The sequence below is a fragment of the Rhinatrema bivittatum genome, chromosome 1 (genome assembly GCF_901001135.1).
Source record: "Rhinatrema bivittatum chromosome 1, aRhiBiv1.1, whole genome shotgun sequence".
In the NCBI taxonomy this organism is placed as follows: domain Eukaryota; kingdom Metazoa; phylum Chordata; class Amphibia; order Gymnophiona; family Rhinatrematidae; genus Rhinatrema; species Rhinatrema bivittatum.
Genome location: NC_042615.1, coordinates 485,089,575 through 485,108,992, shown reverse-complemented (window position 1 = coordinate 485,108,992; position 19,418 = coordinate 485,089,575). Strand labels below are relative to the sequence as shown.

Genomic DNA, 19,418 nt, shown 5'->3' with positions numbered 1-19,418 from the left:
ACGCAAGAGCGTTGACACTCCCGCCTCCTGGTAACCTCGGCAGCGGAGACGTTGCCTCTCAAAAGCCAGGCCGCAAGACAGAGGAGTTCTGCCTGGTCGAAAAATACCGGGCCCTGATGCAGGAGGCGAGGGAGATGTCCCAGGCGGATGGGGCCGTCAATCACCAGTTGGAGAAGGTCCACAAACCAGGGTCTCCGTGGCCATTCTGGTGCGACGAAGAGCACCAGAATGCGTTCCCACCAGAGGCCATGGCGGGAACGCATAGAGAAGAAGATGGTCCGGCCACGGGAGCACCAGAGCATCCACACCCTCTGCTCCTCGCTCTCTTCGACGACTGAGGAAACGGGGAGCCTTTGCGTTTTGCGCGGACGCCATTAGACCCCTGTGGGAAGTTCCCCACCGGCGAACAAGCAGCTGCATCGCCTCGTCGGAGAGGGACCATTCCCCGGGGCGCTGGCGACTGAGGAAATCCGCCTGGACGTTGTCCACGCCCGCGATGCGCGAGGCCGCCAGACGGACCAGATGTCGTTCCGCCCACTGCATCAGCATGGCTGCTTCGAGCGCGACCTGTGGACTGCGAGTGCCGCCCTGCCGGTTGATGTAGGCCACCGTGGTCGCGTTGTCCGATAGGACCCGAACCTCCCGATTCCGTGTAGGCCTCCGTCAGGTCCAAGGAGGCTAGGAACTCCCCTCGATGCACCGCCGCCACCACCGAGCGCAGCGTTTCCATCCGAAACCGAACCACCCGGAGGGATTTGTTGACTTCCTTCAAAGTCCAGGATGGGCCGGTAGGAGTCATCCTTCTTGGGTACCACGAAGTAGATGGAATAAGGGCCCAAGCCCACCTCTCTGGAGGGCACGGGCGCAATGGCGCCAATCACCCGAAGCCTGTCTAGTGTCAACTGCACCTCCCTTCGCTTGGAGGCCGATCCGCAGGGGGAGAAGATGAACCGTCCCTTTGGAGCGCGGACAAATTCCAACGCGTAGCCATTTTCTATGGTGTCCAAGCCCCACTGGTCCGAGGTGATCCGCGCCCACTCCTGGTAGAAGAATGCCAGCCGTCCCCCAAACCGGGGGACGGTGGAGTGGGCGAGCCGAACATCATTGGGAGGACTTGGGAGAGGGTTGTCCCGTTCCCGAGGCGGGACGCACAGGCCTACACCCACGAAAGGAGCGGGACCAGGGCTGTGACCTGGGGGCAGAGGGCCTGAAGACCGCCGGTCTGTAGTTCCTATAGCGCCGTTGCGCCCTGGATCTGGTGCGGGAGGACGAAAACGCCCTGGAGGTCCGGTACCTGTCCTCCGGCAGGCGATGAACTGCGCTTTCCCCCAGTGACTTGATGATCTGGTCCAAATCCTCTCCGAACAGGAACTTACCCCTGGATGGCATGGAACCCAGTCTCGACTTGGAAGTGTCCGCCGCCCAGTTGCGCAGCCATAGGAGGCGACGCGCCGCCACTACCGAGACCATGTCTCGGGCCAGGACCCGAAGCAGGTCATAGAAGCAGGTCATAGAAGCAGGTCATAGGAGGCGTCAGCCCCGTACGCCACCGCAGTTTCCAGCCCATCCGCTTGGGCGGCCTCCTCAGCCGGCAGAACCCGAGAGGGGAGAAGTTGTTGCCCCCAGAGAAGGCGCGCCCTCTGAGCCAGCGAGCTGCACATCACCGCCCGCATCCCCAGCGCGGAGACCTGGAAGACCCGCTGGAGGAAGACTTCCAACTTGCGATCCTGCGTATCCCGGAAGGCCGCGCCACCCATCACTGGTATGGTCGTCCTCTTCGTGACCGCCAACACCGCGGAGTCCACTTTCGGAACCTTGATGAGATCCAGGAAATCCTCTGGTAGCGGATACAGCTTCTCCATGTCCCGACTGACCTTAAGGGAAGCCTCCGGGGCGTCCCAAGCTGCAGGAAGGAATCATGGCTGGGAAAACGCCCGAGCCCTCGGCCGGAGGGCTGCCAGCACCGGATCTCCCTTCTTGGCCGATGAGACGACGGCGGGCGCTACTGGAGCGGGCGGGTCCGGCGGCGGATCGAGATCCAGCTCCTGGATAATGAGTGGAATAAGTTCGTCCAGCTCTTCCCCCTGGAAGAGCCGCAGCGTGTGCGGATCGTCCCCCTCTGAGGTGGAATCCCCTTGGCCCCCTTCTCCCAGGTCCGGCCCAGGATCCAGGTGCGGGCGGGAGGCAGGGTGGCCCCCACACCCGCCGGGACGGGGGGGGCCTGAGAGGGAGGCGAGAGCCGCGGGACCTTGGCTGGAGACGGTGCTGCGGGAGCGACAAGGCCCTGCAAATACGCAGTGTGCAGTAACCGTACAAAGTCCGGGGAGAATCCCAGCCTACTCGAGGAAGCCCCGGTGGGGGGAACCCCGTGGGACCCCGGCCCGTCAGGCTGTTGTCCGGCAGCAAATTCGGTGGAGAGCCCTCGGGGGAGTCCCTGTCATCCAGCGCTGCCTGAGTCCCCTCAGGGCGCTGGGCATGTAAAATGGCCGCCGTTCCCGCCAGTAATGGGGGAGAGGCCGGCCCGCGCCGCCCGGGCATGCCTGTCAAAAACGAAAAATTCGCTAAGGGACTGCGACGGGCCCTCCCCCCCGGGGAGGCACCAAGCACAGATCCCCTCACGAGCAATCCGCGATCCCGGCTCACCGCAGGTCGAGCAACGTGCTGACCGCGGCATCGTGAGCACTGCTGACAACGGAGGAGACAGGCAAAATAAACGAAAAGCCTCGGGGGGGGCCGAGAAGGAAAAACGCCGGCGCGGGGGGGGCCCGAGCGGCCTGCACTGCCCGCCGATGAAGAACGGCGCCGCGGGGGGGCCCGAGCGGCCTGCACTGCCCGCCGATGAAGAACGATGCCGCGGGGGGGCCCGAGCGGCCTGCACTGCCCGCTGATGAACGGTGCCGCGGGGGGGCCCTCCTGGCCTCACAACCCGCCAATGAAGATCTCCCCGCTCACCTCCGCAGCCCACGAGGAACCGGCAAAATGGCTGCTGGTGAGGGAGAAAAACGCGGCGAAGCCGAAGCAGCCACGAGCAAAATCAGCTGTAAAGAAGAAAACACAGAAGAATGCACTTACCCCGGTTCAGAAGGTACAGCTCGCACCAAGAGAGAGAGGAAGGAAGAGACAACGCAAAGGGAAGTCACGCCGTCCCAAATTGAACCCTTTTTAACTTTTTTTTTTTTTTTTTTTTTTAAAGTAAAACAAACTTTGGAGGAATCCCTGTCCTCCCGCGCTGCCCGAGTCCCCTCAGGGCGCAGGGAATGCAATATGGCCGCCGTTCCCGCCAGGGATGGGGGAGGGGCCGGCCCGCACCGCCCGGGCAAGCCTGCCAAAAAGGAAAAATCGTCCCGGGACCGCGACGTGCCTTCCCCCCCGGGGAGGCACCGAGCGCAGATCCCCTCGCGCGAAATGCGCGATCCCGGATCGCCGCAGGCCGAACAACGCAACGGCCGCGGCATCGGGAGCGCTGGCGAAAACGGAGCAGGCAGGCAAAAAAAAAAAAATCAGAAAGCCTCAGGGGGGCCGAGAGGAGAAACGCTGGTGCGGGGGGGCCCGATCGGCCTTGCACTGCCCGCCGGCTGAAAAAACGGCGCCGCGGGGGGGCCTTCCTGGCCTCACAACCCGCCGAAGAAGAGCTCCCTACTCCCTGCTGCAGGCCACGAGGCCGCGGGGGGCCTTCCTGGCCTCACAACCCGCCGAAGAAGAGCTCCCTGCTCCCTGCTGCAGCCCACGAGGAGCCGGCAAGATGGCCGCGGGAGAGGGAGAAAACGCTGGGAGGCCGGTTCCACCGGCCGCCGCGTCCAAATAAGCTGCAAAAGAAAAATACAGCAAAAACCAATACAACTTACCCCGGTGGACAACAACAGCCTAGTCGCCGGGAAAGGAGAGAGAGAGACAGAGAGACAGCACCAAAAGGAAGCCACGCCTCTCCAATTAAACCAATTAACTTTTTTTTTTTTTTTTAAAGAACAAACTTGATCCAAAACAACTAAATATAATAGACAGAGAAGAAAAACCCAATCAAGGGAACAATGGTTACAGGTAATCGGGAGCAAGCCCAGATTCCCCTACTCGCATCTGCTGGAGTCAGAAGATACTGAACTCCTGCAGAGGGGGTAGTAGTACTTATGGTGACGCCCCCTCAAAGCTTTGGCTGACTCCATCTGCTGGAATGGGGACATAACCCACGGTCTGGACTGATCCAGGTACGTACAGGGAACCATAAATTTCTAAGCAAGCTTCTAAGCAAATTCGTTTCCCTTCAACAAGCTGGAAGAAGGTGAAGTTGCCCAAAAAGACAACAGAAAACTCATTTCACAAATTTAACATAAGCGACCAGCATTGAAAACCTCCAACAACTCCATACTATATACAAAGCAACAGTATGAGCGGAAGACTCTCCCCCCCAATAAATGGGCAGGTCTCTGGACTGATCTGTGGTACTACAGGAACGAAAATTAGCAGTTAAGAACCAATTTTCCTTTCCCTATACGTACCCGGATCAGTCCAGATTCCTGGGATGTACATAAGCTCCCCTTAACTCAGGTGGCTCATGGAGAGTTCCGCTCATAGCAGCACATGGAAGCTGGACCCCGACATCTAAGCAATAATGCCTAGCAAAGGTGGGCAATGACTTCCCAGTAGCCACCCAGCAAATTTCATGCAGACACCCCTGATATGATTCAGCGCAGGAAATCGCCTGAGAATGCATCAAGTGCGCCCCTAAAATCCCTCGCAGCGAGCACCTTTTAGAAACGTAAGTCGACTTAATCGTTTCCTTCAGTCACCGCACAATTGTAGCCTTAGACGACTTATTTTCCTTCTCTGGACCACTCCACAGTACAAAGAGGTGATACGATCTACAAAAAGGAGATGAGATCTATGGAAATCATAAGTGACCTTTAGATAACTCAATAATGCATGCCTCCAATCTTAGAGCCTAAGCTCCCCTGCATGAGGCGTAGAGGAATCCAAATCCATGAAAGCTCTACTGTCTAAGATGGAACGCTGAGACTACGTCAAGCAGAAAAGAAGGCACCATACATAAAGACACCCCCGAATCAGACATCTGTAGGAAGGGATCTCAACACAACAGTGCCTGGAGCTCTGAAATTCTCCTGGCTGAACAAATAGCAACCAAGAAAACTCTTTAAGAGTCAAATCTTTAACTGTAGCTCTCTTTAGTGGTTCAAACAGAGCCTCACACAATCCTCTAAGGACTAGATTCAGATTCCAAGATGGACAAATGTTCCACACCTGAGGACACAAGTTCTTAGCTCCCTGAAGGAACCTTAGAACATCCAGATGTGTGGACAGAGGATACCCTTGCACTTTACCCCGGAGACAACCCAGTGTTACTACCTGGACACTCAGAGAGTTAAAGACCAGTCCTTTCACCAGAACCTATGGGGCAGATTTTAAAAGCCCTATGTGTGTGTAAAACCAGCTGGATTTATGCACTCAGGGGGTTATGCGCGCCGAGCCTATTTTGCATAGTAGTGGTGACGTGCGCAAGCCCGGCACGCGCAAATGTTCCGGGGCATGGCCAGAGGCCTCTGTAGGGCCTCTAGACCGGCGCGCGCAACCTACGCGCCTGCCTGGAGGCAGACGCAACTTGAAAAATAAAGGTCAGGGGGAGGTTTTAGGTAGGGCCAGCTGTGCACGCATGTTATAAAATCTACGCCCGCGTATAGATATTAAAATCCAGCCCTTTCTGTAGAAAAGCCAAAATATGTGACACAGTAGCCTGAACAGACTGTGGCTGAACTCCGTCAACAGCAGACCAGGACTCGAAGATCCTCAAAATTTGCACATACGTCAAGGATGTAGAAGGTGGAAATAAGCACTTTGGAATATCCCCTCCATTCTCAGTTGTCTCCTTTCTGAAGTGAAACCACGAGACAGAAGTGAGCCGCCTGACCAAAAAATATTGGGCCATGATGGAAAATACCGATGTCCGAACCTCAGAGGCCTATCTCTGGCCATGTTGATCCGATCTGAGAGGCATGGTCGATGTGGCCACTTTGGAGCTACTAGGAACATGTAGCCTGTATGTTTCCCTATCCGCCGTAATCCCTTGTCCACCAGATGTCATGGGAGGGAAGACAAAGAAAAATCACTCAAGTCCACAGCAGCACCAGAGCTCAGATTCCTTTGCACCGGGTCCTGCTCAGTGGATATCCTTATCTTCGGTGACTGAGACACATTGCTGCCTCTGACAGCATCCATTCCCCCGGGGTCTAACTTTCTCCATCTGATAAAATTTACCCGAACGTAGTTCACTCCGGTGATGTGAGACATTGCCAGCCGCTGGACTGATCCAGGTTCGTACAGGGAACAACTCCTGAGCCTCTCAAGCCGCTGCCTGATTCTGCCTTGACGGTTGATGTAGTCCACTGTCGTTGCATTGTGTGACAGGATCCGTACTGGAAGGCCGCGTAACCTTGGCAGACAGGCAAACTTCGCGAAATGCACCGCTCTCGCCTCTAACAGATTGTTAGGCCACTGGCCCTGCGCCGACTGATCTTGCCACACCGCCCTCCCCATCCAGAGAGGCTTGCATCGATGGTGACCCCTAGAATGGAGCACAGAGCTGCTAGCAGAAAAAAAAAGAAAATCAGCCAAATTCAAAAAGGGACCAACTAAAAGAAAACAGCCGTCCTGAGCCTGCAGCTGCCTCTTGAAGGGGAGGGATCTGGGCCACCAGATTTACACCCCAATGAACAAAGGAGCAAGCGTACAAAAGGGTCACCAACCCCCAGCTCGTCCACTTCGACCAGACTAGGACCCACTAGGACCCAAAAAACCCATGGGAGGAAGGCTCATAAATCCAAAACAGTCTTCCGATTGCAGAACTGCAGGTTTTGCACTATCTACCATCTGCTGGAAGACGGAGAAATACTGAGGGACTGCAGGTGGCACACTACATTTTTTTTTGAGGGCATAAATAAGCATGTGGATAAAAGTGAGCCAATTGATAGAGTGTATCTGGATTTCCAGAAAGCATTTGACAAAATCCCTCATGAGAGATTTCTTAGGAAATTAAAAAGTCATGGGACATCGTCCTATTGTGGATTGCCAACTGGTTAAAAGATAGAAAACAGAGAGTAGAGCTAAATGGTAAATTTTCCTAAAGTAGTGGCGTGCCCCAGGGATCTGTTCTCGGACCACTGCTTTTTAATATATTTAAAAACAACCTGGAAATGAGAACAAGTAATGAGGTGATCAAATTTGCCAATGACACAAAATTATTCAAAGTTGTCAAATCACAAGAGGATTGTGAGAAATTGCAAGAGGACATTGCAAAACTGGGAGATTGGGCATGCAAATGGAAAATGAAATTTAATGTGGACAAGTGCAAAGTGATGCACTTAGGGAAGAATAACCCAAATTATAGCTACACAATGCAAGGTTCCACATTAGAAGTCACCACTCAGGAAAAGGATCTAGGGTGTTATCATTGAAAATACATTGAAATCTTCTGCGAAGTGTGCAGCAGCAGCCAAGAAAGCAAATAGAATGCTAGGGATTATTAGGAAAGGAATGGAGAATAAAACAGAGAATATCATAATGCCTCTATATCATTCCATGGTGCGACCTCATCCTGAGGATGAGTGCTGTTCCAAACACCACCTCTTAAAAAAGATATAGCAGAATTAGAAAAGGTACAGAGAAGGGCGACCAAAATGATAAAGAGGATGGAACAATTCCCCTATGAAGAAAGGGTAAAGAGGTTAGGACTCATCAGCTTGGAGAAGAGATGGCTAAGAGGAGATATGATAAAGATCTCTAAATTACAGCCCGATACTGTAAAACCGCGGGAGAGCGGACGAACGCCCGCTCTCCCGGCGCACGCACCGGCCCTTTGCCGGTGCGAGCTATCCAGTATGCTCCAGCATGCAAATTAGGCGACGCGGTGCAAACGAGGGAAAAGAGGCGCTAGGGACACTAGCGCGTCCCTAGCGCCTCCTTTTGGCCTGGAGCGGCGGCTGTCAGCGGGTTTGACAGCCGACGCTCAATTTTGCCGGCGTCGGTTCTCGAGCCCGCTGACAGCCACGGGCTCGGAAACCGGACGCCGGCAAAATTGAGCGTCCGGTTTTCGGCCCGACAGCCGCGGGCCGAATTCAAATTTATTTATTTATTTATTTTTTTTACTTTTTTTTTTACTTTTGGGGACCTCCGACTTAATATCGCTATGATATTAAGTCGGAGGGTGCACAGAAAAGCAGTTTTTACTGCTTTTCTGTGCACTTTCCTGGCGCCGGAAGAAATTAGCGCCGACCTTTGGGTCGGCGCTAATTTCTTAGAGTAAAATGTGCGGCTTGGCTGCACATTTTACTTTCTGTATCCCGCGCTCATACCTAATAGGGCCATCAACATGCATTTGCATGCTGAGGGCGCTATTAGGTGCCGCTGGTGGGCCGCGTGTTTTCCTCCCCTTTCTGAATAAGGGGTAAGGGAAAACACGCGTCCAGAGCAGGCTGACAGTGCGCTCCGACGGAGCACACTTTACTGTATCGACCTGATAATGAGTGGAATGGAATGAGTAAATGTTAATCGATTGATTACTCTTTCAAAAAGTACAAAGACTAGAGAAGTTAGTAAGTGATACATTTAAAACTAATAAGAGAATATTTTTTACTCAACATATAATTAAGCTCTGGAATTTGTTGCTAGAGGCAGTGGTGAAAGCTATTAGTGTAGCTGTGTTCAAAAAAGGTTTGGACAAGTTCCTGGAGGAAAAGTCCATTAACCATTATTAAAGTGGAGTTGCAGAAGTCCATTGCTTATTCTTGGGATAAGCAGCTTGGACTCTATCTACCCCTTACGATCCTGCCAGGTGCTTGTGACTTGGATTGGCCACTGTTGGAAACAGGATACTAGGCTTGATGGACCTTTGGTCTGACCCAGTATTGAAGTCTATGTTCCCCCATTATACTTGGTCCATGTCCCTTCAGACTCATCGCATCTACCCTGTGCTCCCTGCCATTCTCTCCCCACCTCACCATTTCTGCACCCTCCCCCTCCTGGCCACTCCTTCAAGGTCTGCACTCCCTGTCCACCACTCTTCCGACACCATTCTCATGGCCCAGCCCAGACTCTCCCCCTTACCATTCCTGCATGCGCTTCTCCAGCTCAGGAAGCAGAAACTGCTTGTGGAAGCAGTAGATGGAACAGATGTTGGAAAATATCCCCATCACCACCTCCACCGGGAAGGAGCTCTTACTGCGGGCTTCTTCCATCAGCCGAGCGCAGAACACCTGCAGAGGAAGAGAATGAGAGAAAGCCACACGCCCAAAGAGAAAGACAGCTGTGGATATCTATTTATCTTATATACAGTATGTGTGTGTATATATATATATATATATATATACACACACACACACACATACATTTATACATACATATATATATATACATACATACATAGATACAGCTCACAGACAATCTTCACACATGCAGGCGCAGCCCTCACGTGCACAGATGGTGGTGTTACCTGGTCCAGCAGGTGCAGGCGGGATACATATGCTTTCTCGGTCTGCAGTAGCTCATTAGTGATGTGAAACACTTTCTGCTGGGCTGATAACTGCAGGAAAGAAAGGACACAAAAAAAGGATCAGAAATGTACTAAAAATCAGAACATTGCTCCTAGGCACCAGCGCCAGCGGGCAGATACCAAGGAGCTGATGCACAGGGATGAATACTGGGGAGTGAATGCCATGGGGTGGATACCGAGGAGCAGAGTCACAAGACCAGATACCAAGGAGCTGGCACACAAGGCTGGATACCAGGGAGTGAATGCCACAGAATGGATAATGAGGAGCTGGCACCATAGGTTGGGTCAAAAACTGCAAATAATATAGGATAGACGCTAGGAAACTGGCACCAGAGGGTGGAATCCAAAGAGCAAATATCACAGGAGAGATAAACCAAGGAGGTGTTTGCCACAGGACGGACATCAAAAAAAATCAGTGTTGGATGTTGGCTGCAACCCAGGCAGTCAGAAATGGGGGCAGGAAGGAAGGAGAGTTAGTGCTGGGCAAAAGGACAGAGCCAGTAAGTCAGTGCTGATGGTGAGAAAGGCCTGGACTGTACCTCCCAAGAATGCTGCCGCTCCATCTTGGACTGCTCCTTGGGTTCCCCCTCATCCCCGCTGCCCTCCTCCAGGTCGCTGTCTGCCTCTGAATCCCTGGGGGAACGCCTCTTGCGGGCAGCTGAGGGCGGCAGCCCAGCCTCTCCCGGCTCCTCAGTCATGAAACATGTCTCTTCGCTGTTGGACGGGGAGCTGATGCTGCCAATGCCGCTGTCCCTGTTGGCAAGCTTGCCGCTGGGGTCGTGGGCTGGCAGAATTGCAGGTGCTTCCTGCAGGTCTTCGAGGGCCCGGCCCTCCCGCTCTCTCAGCTCCATGATATCCAGCAGCTTGTGGTGGAGCTCAGCCATGCTGCACCCAGGCTCCGGCTGGCCCCCATTGCCACTGCGCTGGGAAAGGTCACTGCTGGAGCCCGTGTCTGCCGGAGACACTATCCCGGGGCTGGGGCCACTTCTGTCCTGAGCCAGAGTCACAGGGTCTCTGCTGAGGGAAAAAAGGGGGGAGATTGTGTCAGCGGCAGTGCCATTAAGCTGTGTAAGCTGGAGAAATACAATCCAGGCGGTCCAGCCCGGGGGGAGGAGGGGAGGGCCCACAACAAGACCCTACAGCAACCCCTCCCCTCCATCACTCACTAAGTGCAGGCGGCAAGGCAAACCCCAGGGACCTTGCCCCCCCGCCCCATCCCAACCCTAACACCGAGAGCTGGACTGCACAGTAGGGGCCCGAGGAGTCCCCAACTACTGGAAGAGGCCAAGAAAAATTAATGACGAGACCTGGGCAGGAGCACGAGGGAGGAGGGGAGGGGGGGGGGGAAGAGAAGGAAAGAAAGGGAGGGATGAAAAAAGTTCCGCTTTTTAGTCTATAACGCTGTTGGATTGGGGATCTTGGAAATGAATACACATTGCAGTCCCCTCTCCTGCAGAGTGAAAAGAAGAATACGTTACCTCTTCCCTTCTCTCACCTACCTCTCCTCCTCCCCCCCACCCCCATTCTCTTCCCTTTACTCAACGCCCCCCAGTCCTCCTCCCCTCTTCGGCCTCTTGTTCCTCACTAACAACCCCCTGGCCACCTGCCTCTCTCTCCCCACACTCCTCACCTTTCAAACTTCTCAATGAGCGAGGACACGGCGCAGGCTCCTACAGTATCCTTGCTGTCTGGACGAGGCGGCGGGCTCCTCCCCAGGCGAGGGTCTGCGGGCAGTGGGCGGGATGGGGGAGGCGGGATGGGCTCCGAGGGTCTTGATGGTTTCACGCCCTGCAGGTGTGCTGGCTTCGGAGGAACTGAAGGGAGGACCCAAAAACAATCCAGTCACATGCAAAACAAACAACAAGAAAAAAAATACAGGGTGCAAGTAAGGGCCAACCTCCCCCCCATCCAGGTGTGTGACTCGAGAAGCTCCACAGCTCCTGTGCAGAGAAACGTCATAAGTACAGGTGCGCCTCTTATAGGTACTCTGAGCTCATGCAGCGCACATCCTTGCTCCAACACCATTTCCATGCACCAGGCAACCCTGCGCCTGGAAGCTCTAGGTGGCAGGGACCCTGGGATCTCTCTTGCGTGGGGCCGAGTACGACAGTGGGATGGCAAGAGAAATTCGTATCTTATTCTCATTAGAGTCTTGGCTGTCACTGTGTGCTCCTATCGCCTAGGAACAGAGCGAGGAAGATGAAACCCCCCCCCCCCCCCCCAAGAAAGAGAGGGCAGGAATGGAGAGCAAAAAATGTAGGCAAAGAGAGAGAGAGAGATGGAAAGGGAAAGTAACAGGGAGGGCCGCAGTCCCTCTTTCAGAACAGATTCTCTTGCTCACCTGTGGCCGTGCCAGCCTCTGTCTGACCGCTGGGGCACGTGATCCCTGCCATTCCTACCAGCCCCGCGGCCCTCCCTTCTCCTGCAGGGTCTCCCCTCCTGCCCTGTGCTTCTCAGGCCCTGAGCTCTGCGTCTCTTGGCACCTCTTCCCTGCGCCTGCTATGCAGGAGGCACATCTGTCCCCCAGGCAGGGGAAGGGGAAGTCCTGGCAGCTAAATAAAGCTGCCACGTTCTATCTGGTTCACATTTTCCACCTCCAGGAGCCTGGCTGCAGCCAACATCAGAAAGAGCTAACTCATCACCACATCACAGGGCAGGGGAAATGTTACAGGGACAACAGGGGAGTTTCTTCAGATGCTGCAGCACAGGGAAGAGCTGGGAATTAGAACCCAGAGGTTACAACTAAGGTTCAGTGCCAAGCAGTACAGAATCATGCATTTTGGGTGCAGAAATCCTAACAAGCTCTATGTGATGGGGGGGGAGTGGTGGCGGCAAGAGACTGATATGCACAGACCAGGACAGAGACTGTGAGGTGATAGCGTCTGACGACCCGAAGGTGGCAAAGCAGTGTGACAGGGAGGTGGCTAGGCTCAGAGGAATGCGGAGCTGTGTAGAGAGGGGCATAACCACATCGCCTTTTTACCGGCCTGGTTAAAAGGCAAGGTGAAAGAGGCTATTTTAGCCAAAAAAAAAACTTCCTTCAAAAATTGGAAGAAGAATCCATCTGAAGAAAATAGGAAAAAGCGTAAGCATTGTCAAGTTAAGTGTAAATCACCGATAAGACACGTGAAGAGAGAATCTGAAATGGTTGGCCGTAGAGGCAAAATCTCATATTAAAAACCTTTTAAAATATATCCAAAACAGGAAACCTGCGAGGGAGTCGGTTGGACCATTAGATGATCGAGGGGTTAAAGGAGCACTTAAGGAAGATAAGGCCATCCTGAAAAGACTAAATGAATTCTTTGCTTCCATGTTTACTAATGAGGATTTTGGGGAGATACTGGTTTCGGAGATGGTTTTCAAGGGTAATGATTTGGATGAGCTGAACCAAATCATGGTGAACCTGGAAGATGTATTTATTTATTTTATTTTATTTAACCTGTTTTGTATACCGTCATTCGGTTTTGCCATCAGAACGGTTTACAGTGGTCATATTTGGTAATGTAGTAGGCTATACTGATAAACTGAAGAGTAGAAAATCATTTGGACTGGATGGTATACACCCCAGGCTTCTGAAAGAACTCACAAATGAAATTTCAGAACTATTAGTAAAAAATTGTAACCTATCATTAAAATCATCAATTGTATCTGAAGACTGGAGGGGTGGCCAATGTAATCCCAATATTTAAAAAGAGCTACATGGGACGATTCAGGAAACTATAGACCAGTGAGCCTGACTTCATTACCGGGAAAAATAGTGAAAACTGTTCTAAAGAACAAAATCACAGAACCTATAGATAGACATGGTTTAATGGGACACAGCCAGCATGGATTTACCCAAGGGAAGTCTTGCCTCACAAATCTCCTACATATTTTTGAAGGGGTTAATAAGCACGTTAATAATGGTGAAATGGAGATGATGTGTATTTGGATTTTAAGAAGGTGTTTGACAAAGTCCCTCATGAGAAGCTTCTAAGAAAACTAAAATGTCATGGGATAGGAGGCAATGTCCTTTTGTGGAATGCAAACTGGTTAAAAGATAGGAAACAGAGTAGGATTAAATGATCAGATTTCTCAGTAGAAATAGACAAACAGTGGAGTGCCTCAGGGATCTGTACTTGGACTGGAGCTTTCAATATATGTATAAATGATCTGGAAAGGGATATGACAAATGAGGTGATCAAATCTGCAGATGACACAAAATTATTCACAGTAGTTAAATCACATGCAGACTAGGATAAATTGCAAGAGGACCTTGGGAGACTGGAAGATTAGGCATCCAAATGGCAGATGAAATTTAATGTGGACAAATGCAAGCTGTTGCATATAGGGAAAAATAACCCTTGCTGTAGTTACACAATGATAGGTTCCAAATTAGGAGTTACCACCCATGAAAAAGATCTAGGCGTCATAGTGGATAATACATTGAAATCATTGGTTCAGTGTGCTGCGGCGGTCAAAAAAGCAAATAGAATGTTAGGAATTATTAGGAAGGGAATGGTGAATAAAACGGAGAATGTCATAATGACTGAATCATTCTGTTGTGAGACCGTACCTTGAATACTGCGGGCAATTCTGGTCACCACATCTCAAAAAAGATATAGTTGCGATGGAGAAGGTACAGAGAAGGGTGACCAAATTAATAAAGGGGACGGAATGGCTCCCCTATGAGAAAAGGCTAAAGAGGTTAGGACTGTTCAGTTTGGAGAAGAGAAAGCTGAGGGGAGATATGACAGAGGTCTATAAAATCATGAGAGGACTAGAATGAGTAAGTGGAGGAGTAGACTAGTGGTTAGAGCAGCGGACTACGAACCAGGAGACCAGGGCTCGAGTCCCACTGTCGCTCCTTGTGACCTTGGGCAAGTCACTTTACCCTCCATTGCCTCAGGTTCAAACTTAGGGGGTCATTTATCAAAATGTGCAAAGGCGTTTTTGCATGCGTTAATGGCTTATCGCATTCGATAATGGCTTATCGCATGCGAAAAGCCCCATTAACGCATGCGATAGGCCCTTTCCGCATGCGAAAACGTCTTTAACGCATGCGATAGTACCATATCGTATGGTGCGATGCAAATTTGAAAAAGAGGAGGGGTTAGGGGCGTGGAGTGGGCTGGGTTTGCCAGTCTGCGAAATACTATCACACAGACTTAATGCCGATTTTAACTACACCTTTTTGAATAGCATTAAGCCATGCGATAGCTTGCGTTATCGGGCGGTAAGGTTTTTATTGCATTTCACGATGTCACCTGAAAGGCCTGTTTGAGTAGATTTAAAGCTCCCGGAGCACCAGGCGGGGGGAAAAGAGACAGCGAGAGCCTAGCCATAGTGTCCTCACCCTAGATAGAGAGACCACTGTTCTGTTCGTACGTCTAATACACTAAGGGCCAAAAGATCTTCATTCAAAATTTGGAAGAAGGATCCAACAGAAGAAAATAGGATAAAGCATAAACGTTGGCAAGTTAAATGTAAGACATTGATAAGACAGGCTAAGAGAGAATTTGAAAAGAAGTTGGCTGTAGAGGCAAAAACTCACAGTAAAAACTTTTTTAAATATGTCCGAAACAAAAAGCCTGTGAGGGAGTCAGTTGGACCGTTAGATGATCGAGAGGTTAAAGGGGCACTTAGAGAAGATAAGGCCATCGCGGAAAGATTAAATGATTTCTTTGCTTCGGTGTTTACTGAAGAGGATGTTGGGGAAATACCCATAACAGAGAAGGTTTTCATGGGTAATGATTCAGATGGACTGAACCAAATCACGGTAAACCTAGAAAACGTGGTAGGCCTGATTGACAAACTGAAGAGTAGTAAATCACCTGCACTGGATGATATACACCCTAGGGTTATGAAGGAACTCAACAATGAAATTTCAGACCTATTAGTAAAAATTTGTAACCTATTATTAAAATCATCCATTGTACCTGAAGACTAGAAGGTGGCTAATGTTACCCCAATATTTAAAAAGGGCCCCAGGGGCGATCTGGGAAACTACAGACTGGTTAGCCTGATTCAGTGCCAGGAAAAATAGTGGAAAGTATTCTAAATATCAAAATCACAGAACATATAGAAAGACATGGTTTAATGGAACAAAGTCAGCATGGCTTTATCCAAGGCAAGTCTTGCCTCACAAATCTGCTTCACTTTTTAGAAGGAGTTAATAAACATGTGGATAAAGGTGAACCGGTAGATGTGGTATATTTGGATTTTCAGAAGGTGTTTGACAAAGTTCCTCATGAGAGGCTTCTAGGAAAAGTAAAGAGTCATGGGATAGGTGGCAATGTCCTTTTGTGGATTACAAACTGACTAAAAGACAATTTTCTCAGTTGAAGAGAGTGGGAAATGGAGTGCCTCAGGGATCTGTATTGGGACCTGTACTTTTCAATATATTTATAAATGGTCTGGAAAGAAATACAACGAGTGAGGTAATCAAATTTGCAGATGATAGAAAATTGTTCAGCGTAGTTAAATCACAAGCAGATTGTGATAAATTGCAGGAAGACCTTCTGAGACTGGAAAATTGGGCATCCAAATAGCAGATGAAATTTAATGTGGGTAAGTGCAAGGTGATGCATATAGGGAAAAATAACCCACGCTATAGTTACAAAATGTTGGGTTCCATATTAGGAGCTATCACCCAAGAAAGAGAGCTGGGCGTCATAGTGGATAACACATTGAAATCATCGGTTCAGTGTGCTGTGGCAGTCAAGAAAGCAAACAAAATGTTGAGAATTATTAGAAAGGGAATGGTGAATAAAGCGGAAAGTGTCATAATGCCTCTGTATCGCTCCATGGTGAGACTGCACCTTGAATACTGTGTACAATTCTGGTCGCCGCATCTCAAAAAAGATATAGTTGCGATGGAAAAGGTACAGAGAAAGGTGACCAAAATGATAAAAGGAATGGAACAGCTCCCCTATGAGGAAAGGCTAAAGAGGTTAGGACTTTTCAGCTTGGAGAAGAGACGGCTGAGGGGGGGATATGATAGAGGTGTTTAAAATCATGAGAGGTCTAGAATGGGTTAATGCGAAACAGTTATTTACTCTTTCGGATAAAAGAAAGTCTAGAGGGCACTCCATGAAGTTAGCATGTGGCACATTTAAAACTAATCAGAGAAAGCTCTTTTTCACTCAATGCACAATTCAACTCTGGAATTTGTTGCCAGAGGATGTGGTTAGTGCAGTTGGTGTAGCTGTGTTTAAAAAAGGATTGGATAAGTTCTTGAAGGAGAAGTCCATTACATGTTATTAATTAAGTTGACTTAGAAAATAGCCACTGCTATTACTAGCAACAGTAGCATGGAATAGACTTAGTTTTTGGGTACTTGCCAGGTTCTTATGGCCTGGATTGGCCACTGTTGGAAACAGGATGCTGGGCTTGATGGATCCTTGGTCTGACCCAGTATGGCATGTTCTTATGTTCTTATGACATAGGGAATGGCCTCTGCTATTACTGGCATCAGTAGCATGGGATCTTCTTAGTGTTTGAGTACTTGCCAGGTTCTTGTGGCCTGGTTTGGCCTCTGTTGGAAACAGGATGCTGGGCTTAATGGACCCTTAGTCTGACCCAGGATGGCAATTTCTTATGTTCTTACAATGTGACTGATTTAAGTGAAAAGATGACACCACCTTGGGTAAAAAGGAAGTAACGATTCTCAAGGAAACTGTCTCGTCCAAAATTCTCAAAAAAGACTCCCTGCATGACAAGGCTTGAAGCTCGGAAATTCATCAAGACGAACAATTGCCACCAGAAAAACCACTTTCTTTTTGATTTGTGAAATTTTTATTGACAATCACACAAATTACAACAGCCAAATAGTCACTTCATCGTGAATAAACATGTGAAAATATAGTTCACCTCTAAAAAAACACATCAAGAATAAACAAAGATTGCCAAGATACTATTTTTTACGTATATACATCTCCCCTACCCCCCCCCCCCCTCACATGGGTTATCCAGGAATAATCATGAGTCTAAAATACACTGTAATTGAAATAATTCGGTCTATCACATACGGATGTATATAAAACATGTCAAGAATGCGAAATGAGAGATTAGGAAGGACCCCGCTATAGAGTGTGTCATAGATTATGACATAGAAGGCAACTGGTATGTTAAAGATGGTAACTAAATATTGGTGGAAGTTTTCCACATCACATACGGTTGCCAAATCTTTATAAATTTTGTCAAGGTGTTATGTTTATGCACCGTAATTTCCCCCAAAATATAAGTCAAATGCATCAACTTGTGTACTGCTTGTATGGTAGGGATTTCTGACCCCTTCCAGCATTTGGCCAGAGCCCCCCTGGAGACCGTAACAGTATATTTAATAAAGATATTTTGAAAAACAGTTAAGTCTGCGTTTTCTTTATTAAGCAGCGCCTGTGCAGGTGAGAGAGCCACTGTGCGAACCAAGACCAGAGTAAGCCAATCAGACACGGACTCCCAAAAGGAACAGATTTTGGGACATTCCCACCACATGTGAAAAAAGGTACCTATACCTTGGCACTCTTTCCAGCACTGATTGGACGGAGACAATTGAAAACGATGCAGTTTATCAGGTGTCCAATACCACCGAAACAGCATTTTATAGCCATTTTCAATATGGGTAGAAGATATAAGATCCTTCCCCACTGCCTGAGACAGTTTATGCCATGAGTCCACGGTCCAGGAAACTCCCAGGTCCCTCTCCCAGGCAATGATATGTGATTCCTTGGACTTAGAGGTTCCCAGTAAAATAGCATAGATACGCGCTATGTGTTTACGGGTCTTGGCCGCTTGTTGGCACAGGACTTCAAACTGAGAAAGACCCAAGTTCAGATCCGACAGTTTTAATGCATGAGTCACAAAATGGACTACTTGCAGATAAAAGTATAGATCCTTAGAATCTAAAGAATATCGCTCTTGGAGGCGAGTAAATGGTACAATGCCCCCGGGAGCCCAGATATGAGAAAGCGTAATAATACCCAGAGACCGCCAATGATAGAGACTCCGCGACTGTGCTGCTTGGCTAAATGATTGGTGATGAAATAAATGGGTATGAGAAAACGTTTGTCTTGGGCCCACCAGCTTGATCCGCCACCTGTTCCAAACAGCCAAGGTAGCACTAACAGTCGCAGGCAAGCTAACCCGTGGATACCACGTACGTTTATCCTGCCAAAGTAGTGCCGATAAGGGTAGAGCACCCACCATAACTTGCTCTAAATTTACCCAGGGCTTCGTATTATGAGAGTTATTCCATTCCACATCCGCTTTTAAATGAGCTGCACCATGGTAGCCATGTAAATACGGCATCCCTAGGCCTCCCTGGGACTTGGGAAGGTATAGCGTAGTTTTCTTAATCCTAGGGGGTTTCGCCTTCCACAGAAACTTGAGTAATCTACGTTGCCATTTATCTAGTAAGGTATTGGGTACCACAATTGGTAATGTTTGAAACAAATATGAAATCCTAGGTAATATGTTCATCTTGATTACCGCTAGTCTGCCAAGCCAGGAGATGTGGTACCTATCCCACTCCTCAAGGTCCTGATAAATTTTTGTAAGTAAGGGGGGATAATTGAGTTGAAAAATGTCGCTTTCCCCACCTATATAAATCCCCAAATATTTCAGTTTACCTTTGGCCCACTTAAAAGGATGTGATTTCCTAAGTTGTGCAATCTCCTCCTCTGACACGTTAACATTTAATAGTTCCGATTTTTCCCAATTGATTTTAAATCCCGATACCCCACTGAAGGCCGATATCTCCTCTGACAATGCCGTTAATGAATCCCCTGGGTTGGTAATGGTAAATAAGATATCGTCCGCAAAAAGGGACATCTTAGAGGAAAAGGACCCCAGACCCATCCCGTGGATTCGCATGTTAGTTCGGATA

The 19,418-nt window shown here is 49.5% G+C and overlaps 1 protein-coding gene across 3 annotated transcripts in view; it reads right to left on the bottom strand.

Moving 5' to 3' along the window:
* The window catches only part of FGD1 (FYVE, RhoGEF and PH domain containing 1), a 123,364-nt gene that overhangs the window by 46,191 nt on the left and 57,755 nt on the right, over nt 1-19,418 (bottom strand). For 2 of the 3 annotated variants that reach the window (XM_029607736.1, XM_029607751.1), the window contains exons 3-6: nt 11,184-11,367; nt 10,093-10,570; nt 9,494-9,583; nt 9,109-9,257 (exon numbers count right to left, since the gene is read on the bottom strand). In XM_029607736.1, the coding sequence (XP_029463596.1) occupies nt 9,109-9,257; nt 9,494-9,583; nt 10,093-10,570; nt 11,184-11,367 (901 nt within the window). The remainder of the gene's footprint in view (nt 1-9,108; nt 9,258-9,493; nt 9,584-10,092; nt 10,571-11,183; nt 11,368-19,418) is intronic. The other variant, XM_029607743.1, reaches the window with a different exon arrangement.